At 54.2% G+C, this 10,473-nt stretch overlaps 1 protein-coding gene across 1 annotated transcript in view; it reads left to right on the top strand.

The window, feature by feature from the left end:
• SLCO2A1 (solute carrier organic anion transporter family, member 2A1) overlaps positions 1–9,786 on the top strand; it is a 25,849-nt gene extending 16,063 nt beyond the window's left edge. Inside the window, exons 5-14 of the mRNA XM_010159543.1 lie at positions 1,724–1,822; positions 3,442–3,575; positions 4,692–4,773; positions 5,903–6,067; positions 6,658–6,847; positions 8,362–8,521; positions 8,874–9,043; positions 9,204–9,268; positions 9,420–9,540; positions 9,666–9,786. Coding sequence (XP_010157845.1) covers positions 1,724–1,822; positions 3,442–3,575; positions 4,692–4,773; positions 5,903–6,067; positions 6,658–6,847; positions 8,362–8,521; positions 8,874–9,043; positions 9,204–9,268; positions 9,420–9,540; positions 9,666–9,786 — 1,307 coding nt within the window. The remainder of the gene's footprint in view (positions 1–1,723; positions 1,823–3,441; positions 3,576–4,691; positions 4,774–5,902; positions 6,068–6,657; positions 6,848–8,361; positions 8,522–8,873; positions 9,044–9,203; positions 9,269–9,419; positions 9,541–9,665) is intronic.
• Positions 9,787–10,473: the final 687 nt, after the last annotated feature.

Raw genomic sequence — 10,473 nt, 5'->3', positions numbered from 1 at the left:
AGTAAGGAGACCTTCTCAGAGGCCATCTCCTGCTCTTATTGAGCCCCAGTTGATCGTGGTTTAAGCAGAGCTGTGACAGCCTGCAGAAGTCGATTAACATAGGTTTTGCTTCGAGGGTTCAAAATCAACATTTTTGCTATGGAATCGGTCCCTGCCTGGTGGGGGCTCCCAGACTCAGGTGGACTTATGTTTGCAAAGAGATAGGTGCTGGTGTCCATGTTAAACTGCATTTTTTTTCCCTGTGAATGGCAAAACCCACCTGGTGCTGGCCTGCCTATGTGAGCTTTGAGCTCCGTCCGCCAGTTATTTACAAAACCGGTGCCGAATAATGTTTTTCAAGCAGCCAAAAGTGTCAGAGTGATTTAGGAGTCAAAAGCGGATGTTCCAAAATAAGGTAAGCACTAAAGGAGAAGGAAAGCCTTTGGAATTAGAGTCCCAAGGACAGGCTTTGGACAAGCACTGGAATGCTTGGCAGGGTCTCCAGACCCACCCAGGCGTGATCCTGCTGGAAAGGACTCTGCACCACCTAAGAGCTCTGCAGATAGTCTCCTGTGTGGGCAGTACTTGCTCCTCTCAGCTCAAATATAGTAGCCTGGGCAGGCAAAGGGGGGCATCCTTGTCTTCCCCCTGCAGCAAAGGTTCACAGGACCTCTGAGTGACCTTTGGCTTCCCAAACCTCTAGGTCCTAAAGATGAAGGAAAATGGGACTGGTTTGTTCTTTATAATATAGGGGGTCACTTCAGGGCTGTGGGAATGTCTGTGTCAGGGGGGTATGGCTGCTGTGAGTCTGGATTCCCTCAAAACAACATAAGTACCATTGTCCTTTGGTTTTGGTCTCAGCATCTTCCTATGAAAGTGAACACTACTGTCTGTGTATGAGGTTAAGTACTCCTTCTCTGACGACCCTGCCTTTCAGTACTTAAGTTTATGGTGCGAAAACAAAACCATGGCCTTGCCTAATTGGAAAAAAAACAATTTAAAATAGATGCATAGCTGGGGCACAGCAGTGGGATCAGGTGCTTTCACACCCAGTATGCAGCCAGCAAAATGCACAGAAATGGCCAGTGCAGTTCAAGCAAACTCTCTCCTTTTGAACCTCTTAAGGAGGTTGTGTGAAGAGTTTCTTTCAGGGAGGGAACTTGAATCCTTTCATTCCAAACAAGTCAAAGGGAAACATTTTGACCTCACGGGTTAGCTCCAAGTTATCTGTTTTTCACATGGGATAGTTCAGCCGAACCCAGGGTGATTGGCTGGCCCTTTTGCTCTCAGCATCTTTCCCCTCTCCTGAAGCTGGCACCGAAGGTTTTTGCTTGGATCTAAGGACTGAGCCAGCTTTGTCTCCTTGGCCTGCTATAGGAGATTGAGGTTTTGGTCACCTGTGAGAGCCCACTGTCCTGCTGCTTGCTGGGTTTCCACCCTTAGTCACACTGAATCACGGATATTCATGGTGTAGCCAGCAACTTTTAGCGCATCTGCAAAGCCTTGATTGCAGCAGAGCACGGGGACTTTTTCTGCAGGCAGCTGCCTGCCCTCCTCCTCCTCCTCCTATTAGATAAACACCATGTTTGGTATCTGAGCAGTGGGATCTTCTCATCATCTGCCACTTGATAAAAGTTGGTTTCTCTCCCCTGCATGTTGTGACACCATTCCTGCCTTGCGTGGGAAGACAAAAGCCATTTCTGCATCCCTGCTCACACTGGCTCTCTCTGCTCCCTTTTTCCAGCCATCCTCTTTGCCATTGCCGTGTTCGGCCCTGCTTTTGGATACTTGCTGGGATCCGTGGTGCTGCGGCTCTTTGTGGATATTGGAAGAGTTGACATTGGTGAGTATTTCTCAAGTAGCAATGGTCCTCCTAAAAGCTTTCTGTGAGTCAAGTCACTCTGAGATGACTGGTGGCTAATCCACCAGTCCTGTGACCCACAGAACCTGCTCCCCTGGGAAGATTTGACCTGGAATAGCTCCCCCCAGCACACTTCTCCTCTCCATCTCCCCATGAGGAAGGCTACAGGTGACTCTGAAGCAGAACCCTGCGGCAGGGACATTTCAATGTCCTACCCGTGGTGCTGCACTGCAGTACTGGGGGTCATTGCTGGGGTCTACCCACTCCCACCATGCTGAGGAAGTTTCACACTACCCTGGTGCAGTGGTGGAGAGGAGCCAGGATGCCTGAAGCATCCAGGGATGGAGAGGCCAGCCACAGGGCAATCACTGCCCTGTGGGTGCACTTAAAGGCTCGAGTCTACTTGTCCTCCTCCCCACCACCCTTCACCAGCATCTCCAGAGAGAGGGACCAAGCCAGTGCCATTGCAGGGCTTATTCTCTTTATCTGCAGTGCGTGCTTATTATTTCTGGTAACTTAATCACTAAAGAATTCTCCCCAGCTCCATCATTAATGTAGCTTTTCCTGTGTTTCCTTAGAGAGATCAGAGCTCGCCTGACATTTTTGTCCGGTGCCTGATAAGAATAATAAATGAACCTGGGGCAGGAAATGGCAAAAAGCCTTGGCTCACTCCCCATGGCGGCAGACGGATTTAGCAGCCTCTGCCCGGTCGCTCCATGATGACGTCCAAGCTCCAGAGTGGAGCGGTCCTGTTTGGGGAAGCAGGGCGATTGTTTTGGTGGGGTGTGGGCTCCTCTCCTGCCGCACCCTGGCACAGGGCTCCCACCCAGAGGTTGCTGCTGGTTCCTTTCCCAGCCGCAACGTCCCGGCAATGGGGAGATGCGGTCCCCATGCCAAGCCAAGCAATCTGTCAACCTCCCGTGAGCATCGCTTGGCCCAGCTGAAGGATGTCGGTGCTGGAGACGGAGCGGCTCTCACCTTCTCCTCCTTTTTCCGGAGAAGGCGCCCAGAGTTTCATCCACTCGGAAACCAGGCTCATTAACAGCACTCTTCTGCCGGCACGGGTCTTTCCCCAGGTCTCTGCAAGCACAGAGTGACCAAGCCTGGAACAATGGGAGAGCAGTTTTTTCCAGGAAAGTGGCTGTGCCCTTTCCTGGTCCCTGTCTCAGCTCAGCATCCCTGGCAGGCAGTGTGGTCCAAACCCACTCCATGCCCCAGGCCACGGAGGATGGACTCAGGCCACCGTATTCGCCGCCTTGCTGGCTGACTTGGCGGGGAAGAGTTGAACCTGTGCCATCCGCATACTTCAATGCTGACTAAATCCATCCTACAGTCATTAGGGAGGCTCGGAGCAGTTGGGATGGGGAGTGGCAGTGCAGGATCCTGGCTAGGGGAAAGGAGGTCAAACACGACCAGGGCTGGTCTCACTACCAACACTGGCAGGAGCTCCCACCTACAACCATTTGCTCTTCCATGCCAGTGGAACTGTGCCCACATGGATCCTGCGTGCTCCACTGGTTCATATGTGCATGGATGGTTGCCCCTTTCACCCTCGGACGTGCAGGAGTAGGGCTCTTACGATGTGTTCTGGTGTCTTGCAGCTACGGTGGCCCTGACACCGAGGGACCAGAGGTGGATTGGAGCGTGGTGGCTGGGACTGCTGATCTCCTCGGGCTGCCTGGTGCTCACGTCCATTCCTTACTTCTTTTTCCCTCGTTACATGATGAAAGGAGAGGTGAGACCTCATCTTCGGAGGGCCAGAACACCTTCCAGGGCTGCGCTGGGGGAGGGAATACCTCTCTCCAGAGGAGAGGGACTGGGAGGGAGGGAGGAAGGGACCCTAGGTGAAAAGTCTCCCAAACAAGCCCTGTGACTCCAACACACGAAGGACCAGGCCCTTCACATCCTCACCACTAGCTGGAAAGCCAGAACCACCACAGCTCAGCAGATCAAAACCAGACCTCATGCCCTTCCCACTAGCTGCAGCAACAGCATCTGTTGGGAAGGTTTTGGGTAGACCTGTGCCTTCCCTGGGGCAGGGCAATGACTGGGTGGCTTCCTGGGGTTCCTGCATCCTTGGCAGGGGTCTGTCCGTGGGGACTCGATCCTCCTGGGCTGTCTGCCCAGTTCTGCTGGCAACGGCTTTATCTTAACACCCCACTGCAACACCCTCTGCAAGGTGACGCTGTGCTGAGGCCAGCAGCATCATCAGCAGTGACGGCCCCTGCTCGAAGCCGAGCATCCTCGAGGGCAGCACACATGGAGCAGCACTGGGATAAAATCCGGCAGTGGGGTTTGATAATTGGGCTTTTCCTTTGGGAAAAGATTGCAGAGAAGAGGCAAGCTTCCCATTAAAACAGATTTTAAAAGATGCAAATCTATCAAAATATTTCAGTTCAGTATTGTCAAAGCCAAGCCCCCCTGGCTTAGTTTCAAAAATAGTTTTGTTTTGAAATTGTTTAATCATTGATTTTTTTAAAGGTCAAAATCAAACCCAAAATATTTCATGATTATAGCTAGAGCTTGAGTTGACCTGTTGCCAACCTTCAGAGTTTTTGCAGAATTAAGAATGAGGTATCTTGTCAGGGTTCAGGCGAGGAAAGCTTTCCGAGCTCTTACAACCTCTCCGAGCAGGACAAGCCTTTGTCTTGCAGCTCTGCTCAAGGGCTGCCGTGATTGTTGAGATAATTACCCCTCTGCTGTCAAGGGCAGGAAAAACATCAGGCTTGGCAAGGGATTCAAGGTATCTAGGGCAGACCCTGGTCCTCCCGAGCCTCGCTGCGTGCCAGGATGGTGCCAGGCACATGGGTGCTCCCCTCTCACTACAGCCTGCTCTTCTCTCTCTCCCCAGGACCCGAACGTGGAGGCTGGCATGCTCAGGAAACTGGAGAAGGGGGCGGCTGAAGAAACCTCCTTGCTGGAGTTTATAAAAAGTAAGGGTCTGGCGCTTAAAGATGAGAGTGAACAGGGGCGCTGGGCCATGCTGGGGGGGTTGGAGACCACCAGGATTTTCAGGTGGAGACCACCAGCCAGGGCCAGCTCAGACACCTCAAGGGCTGTAGTGCGCCCTTCCTGAAGGACCACAGGGGATGGATGCAGCCTCCCCCTCGCTATAAATCAGCGGTGTTGAGGTCTGTGAAGCCTGAATCCTCTCTGAAAATTGGTTTGAGGATTATAAGTGGCATGAGGATGCCGGGAAAGGCTAGCTGGGTGGTTTAACCCACCGCCTCAGGAGAGGCCATGGGGCTGCCGGCGCCACCAGCTGCCGCTTTGAGAAGGTCACCGCTCTGCAGCTTACACCAGCTTGTTTATGTGCGGCTGAAACGGGCTTGAGTAGGGATGTCACTGATGAGAGAGATCAGTTTAATGACTTGCTTTAGCTTCGTGATGACTTCTTTCCAGTTAAAGCCCCCCCCACACACACACACACTCCCCCTCTCCATCCACCGCAGTCATCCTGCGTCTGTCGGCTGCTTCTTCTCTGTCCCATTGGGCTTTGACGAATGATGCTGGGTCTCCGCAGCACGCTCTGCCAGGAGGGGAAAGCTAATTAGAGACCAAACAAACAGAGCAGCTCCTGAGGAGCCTGGAGTCAGTCTGCCTCTGCTGAAAGACTGTCCTGGCTGAGCAGGGGACGTTGGTGTCCCACCAGGAAAATCCACTGTGTTTGTCAGCTGCAGGAGCCAGACCCTGCCCGTTTTGGCTCTGCCAAAACCCCTGCGGCTTTGTTCGTTTGCACTGCTCAAGAGTATTGCCCCTGCTCCGGGAAAACAAATGCACCATGGCTGCTATGTGCTCCAGAGGCTTGTGAGTTTGGAAAGCAGGGAAGGGGGGTGGTGGGCAGAGCTGGCCCTCCACCTCCCTTCTCAGGGTGCTTTGGCCATGGTCCTGCCAGCTGCTGGGCCAAAGTAGGGTTCTCCTCTTCCATTTTCCCATGGCTCTAGACATGCCCTGTATTAACTCACTAGGAACAGTCTAAGGATGTTTTTTTTCCACAAGTACTAATTGCTGACGTGAGGATCACATGGCTAAAACACTTTTTTTCCTGCTGTTTCCTTGTAGGATTCCCAAAGATCTTCCTCAGGCTGCTGCTCAACCCACTCTTCATCCTCCTGGTGCTGGCTCAGTGCAGCTTCTCCTCCGTCATTGCGGGTCTGGCCACCTTCCTCAACAAGTTCCTGGAGAAGCAGTACGGGGCCTCCTCCTCATATGCCAACTTTCTCATAGGTGAGCACCGCCAAGGCAGCGGCTCTCACACACGAACGGGTGCACTCACAGGGTGGAAAATATCTATCAGCAGGGAGACACCTGCCCGTATTCCCCAGGCTTTTTAATCCCATGGGAGAAAGTCACTGGAAACTCTCATTTTCAGATGAGACCTTGGGATAACCTCAAGCCAGTTGGTTTTTCCTCTTTCCTGACCTGAGATGCCTGCAGAAGGCCGGGCTGTCTTGCAGCCTCTCGGAGACTGACCACATTTGTTCGCTCGTTCTTGCGGGCCAGCAACTGCTGTCATCGAAAATGCGCATCCCCACCACATGGGTGAAGCAGGTCTGGATCACTTGGGTGCTTCAAGAAGTTGGCAAGAGCAAGCAATTACACACCAAGCTTGGTCTTGCATCTCTGAGCCAGACTCTTGAGGCTGAGGTTCCTCATAGGTGCTGACTGCCTTGGGTTTTGCTCTTCTTGGGTGATGGTGGGGTCTGTGGGTTCTCCCAACCACCATGAAGCTCACAAAGCCACTAACACCCCTCCCCCCGCCAGCAGAAAGGTGCTCGGCAGGCAGGACCCCAGCTAATGCCTTTGCTCCTCTGCAGGGGCTGTGAACCTGCCAGCAGCAGCGCTTGGGATGCTCTTAGGAGGAATCATCATGAAACGCTTTGCCTTCTCTCTCCGGGCCATCCCCCGGTTTGCTGTGGTGGTGCTCGTTTTCTCCATCCTCATCTGCCTGCCCATTTTCTTCATGGGCTGCCCCACAGGGCGCATCGATGGGATCTACCCCCCCAGGTAACGCAGGTGCTTGTTTACAGTTCCTTATTCTTCCAGCTCTTGACCTGATTATCCGTGGGGTGGGATACATACAGGTGGAGGGGAAAGGCAGTAGAGATCACCACACTACTGTTTGCTCCTTGATCCCACTGCCTGGAGGAGATCTAAGTACTATACAGCACAGAAAGCTCAGGAGGGCATTTATTCCCGATTTTCTCCACCAAACAAGCAGGGCATATTTTTAATTCTGGATTTCTAGGGAGAGATTAGTAGTATTAGTGCCTGTGTCCCTATGAACCCCACACATGGGTACCTCATGCAGTCCCTTTGTTCCAGCTGAACCTTTCTTCTCCCCTTGGGGGAAACTTTTGGCTCTTGCAATGTCTTTTTGACATAAAATGACATTTAGACTCCACCCTGAGCTTGCTGTCGAGTGTGTGATGCTCCTTTCCCAGTGCACTGCCAGCCAGGGGCTTTGGTACAACTCTTCCCCTTCGCTGGCAACCAGCCCCCTGTCCCCAGGGAGCAGCAGAGGGGTGAGGGCCAGGACAGTCCGTGCACTTCTCCCACTTAATTAACCATGAAGCAAAGGCACTCTGCAAGCTCATGTGTAGGCGACGTGTTTACTTTGCTCTGAGACCCGCACGGCGAATACAGGAGCCTGTGGAAGTCTGAGGCACTGGCATCTCCAACTTTCTGGGTGAGAGCAGGGCTTCAGACCCCTCAGCCCAAGATCAGGTGCTGCAAGTGCTAAATTTTGGAAAGTACCTTGGCCTCAGAACCTCTCTTGCTGCCAGTGTCGGGTTGACTGCTCCTCTGCCACACACGAGTCCTGATGGGCTTTGCTGATGTACCTGGAGGGAGTTGTATGGAAAAGGAGGCTGTTGCCTGGTATTGCTTTGGAAACCTCCTCCCTTGCCACAGCAGCAGTGCATAAGAGCCTTTTCCCTGGATCCCCAGGTAGCTGTGGGCTACATGGATGGGTGAACGTGAGCTCTGCTCCAGCCCCCATGCCCGAGTGCAGGTCCCTGGTTCCAGCTTCCCGCAGGAGACAGACTATGCTGCTCCAGCAGATGAACTCCCTTAGGTAGTACAGCAAGACAGGACAGATAATTCGGTTTGTCCTCTTGCCTTCCATGCTGTCGTCAGGCTTGTTTGGAAGGGAGCCCACTTCCAGTTTCTGTCTGAATGGCGTTTCCAGCTTGGGCTGTTTGCACATCTGTTTGTGCCGTCCTGGACGGAGCCCAGATAGATTTCTCCTTGCATTTGGCTGATTAGTTTTCAGCTGGGGGGCGGTGGGGAAAGTAAGTGTGTGAGTACTTGTCTGCGGACGTAACATGATTGCTGCGAGTTCACTGTTCGCTTACAGAGGTACCTGCAGGGGATCAGGGTCTGGCAGCAGGCCAGCCTGCTGCTGGCGGTGTCCCAGCACCAAGAGGAATGGGGAAACTGGTTAACTAGCAAGAGGGACTTTTCTTCCTCCTGTCCTATTTCTTAATTTTTAAAGGTTTTTTTTTTCTCCTTTCTGGCAGTACATTGAGTTCCCAGCAGCAGGTTAAGACGCCGAGTGGGTGCCGCTGCTCTGAGCACATCTTTCACCCAGTGTGCGGAGAAAACAACGTGGAGTACATCTCCCCCTGCTTCGCCGGCTGCACGAACAGCACCGCTAATGCCTCCACCCCCAAGCAAGTGGTGAGCAAAACAAGGGGCTCGCCGAGCAGAGCGCACCTTGCTTGCCGCAGCCATGCTGTGGGAGCCTGGCAAATGCAGTGATGGGCTAGAGCCTTTCGGATGCGGGGAGCAGGGGAGGTCTACCAGGGGAGCTGAAGTCCCGAGAAGGTTCAGCGGAGAATTGCTGTAACGCCCTGGGATTCTGGTGGAGAAATGAGGATGGCAGCACATCCCACTGCAGGATGCCATGGCCGCGACTTAAAACCGGAGCTGATGCTCTCTTCTGCAAAGTGCTGTGGTCTGCTGCATCGCTAAAAACCCTGCTCTTGGCTTTGGGAGTTCTAAGTTTGTTTTTTCCTAACGTTTCCAACAGATCTACAAGAACTGTTCCCTGATCCCTGCTGTGAACGGATTGTCCTCTGCCAAGACAGGCTCCTGCCCTCTCAGCTGCTCCCACATGCTTCTTCCTGCCATATTGCTCATCTCCTTTGCTGCCCTGGTAGCCTGCCTGTCCCACAACCCCCTCTACATGATGGTTTTACGGTGAGCCACGGGCAGGGTTGCCAGGCACTGGGAGAAGCGTGATGTGATGGCTTCCCCATGCTGGGATCAACAGGGCCTCTTAAACCTGCAACCAGGCCAAGAACCTTGGCCAAATAGCTGCTGCAGCAGCTTGTGACCTCCCGTGGCTTTTCCCCTGCAGGGTGGTGAACCAGGATGAGAAGTCGTTTGCCATCGGAGTCCAGTTTTTACTAATGAGGCTGCTGGGTGAGTGTCCATCTCCTAATGAGGCTGGGGGAGGGCAGCAGGGTGCTCAGAGGCTTGCTTGAGCTCAGGGAGGTGTTGAACCCCCTTGGGGACAGCAGGCACAGCACGCAGGCAGGACAGGGAGCCTGACTCCATCCTCTCTTCTCCAAAGCCTGGCTGCCGGCCCCGGCCATGTTCGGTGCCCTCATCGACTCCTCCTGCATCTACTGGCAGAAGCAGTGCACCCAGCGGCGGTTCTGCGCCTACTACAACAACGACTTCCTCCGCAACAGGTACCCCCGCTGTGGGTCCCCCCGCTCCGAGCAAGGATGACCCCCGGGATGGTCCCCAGCTCAGCCTGGTGCCCGCTGGAGGTGCCACCTCTGGACACGACATTTCCCTGCTCTTCTCCCGACAGATACCTGGGGCTGCAGGTGGGCTACAAGGTGGTGGGCACCATCCTCCTCGCCCTCATCAGCTGGAAGGTGAAGAGGAGCAAGGAGTACAACGTGCAGGAGAAGGCAGCGGGGCTGGTGTAGCCCACCTGAGGACTGACTGCGCATCCCCCCAGCACCCACTGCCAGTACTTTGTCTTTTTTGGGTTTGTTTTTCCTCCTAAGGGAGTGACTTCACCTTAGCAGCTCTGAGCTCCTCTCCCGCAGCCCATGGCACTGCCGCGCTCCCGGCGAGGGACACTCTATGCCAGCCCCATCCTGGGACCGTGCCTTGCCCCTCCCCTGGAGCAGGAGGCGCTGGGGGCTTGAGCATCCATCCCACGTACCCAGAGAAGTGCCTGCTGTGGGCAATGGCCCCCGCTCCAGTGTGACATTCCCAGCTCTCCTGGCTGGGACAGGAGCAGGGCAGATGGCTGCCAACCCTGTGGGGCTGCCCGATGTCGCCCCGCTGCCCGCACCCCTTGCAGAGGTCAGCATGGACACCGCACACGTGTTGTGAGACGTTACCACTTGGGGTTTATTGCAGAACGTTTTGGGGGTTTGTTGCTCTTTTTGTTTTGTGTTGTTTTTTTAAATAAAGGCCACTTTTCAAGGTGTGGTTCTTTGCTGTCTCCCCCCACGAGCTGTCCCCGTGGGCAAGGCGGTGGGGACGGCTGCGTGTGGCATCCTGGCAGCTGCTGAGCTCATCCCTAGCTGGCAAAGGAGAAGAGCTGATGGCAGACAGGGCTCTGCCAGTGACGAGGCGCTGCCCAGAACAAGCCTGCTGGGGGG

Source organism: Eurypyga helias, unplaced genomic scaffold (genome assembly GCF_000690775.1).
Source record: "Eurypyga helias isolate BGI_N326 unplaced genomic scaffold, ASM69077v1 scaffold659, whole genome shotgun sequence".
NCBI lineage: Eukaryota > Metazoa > Chordata > Aves > Eurypygiformes > Eurypygidae > Eurypyga > Eurypyga helias.
Note: the sequence above shows the minus strand (reverse complement) of the source record. Positions and strands in the feature narration are given on the sequence as shown.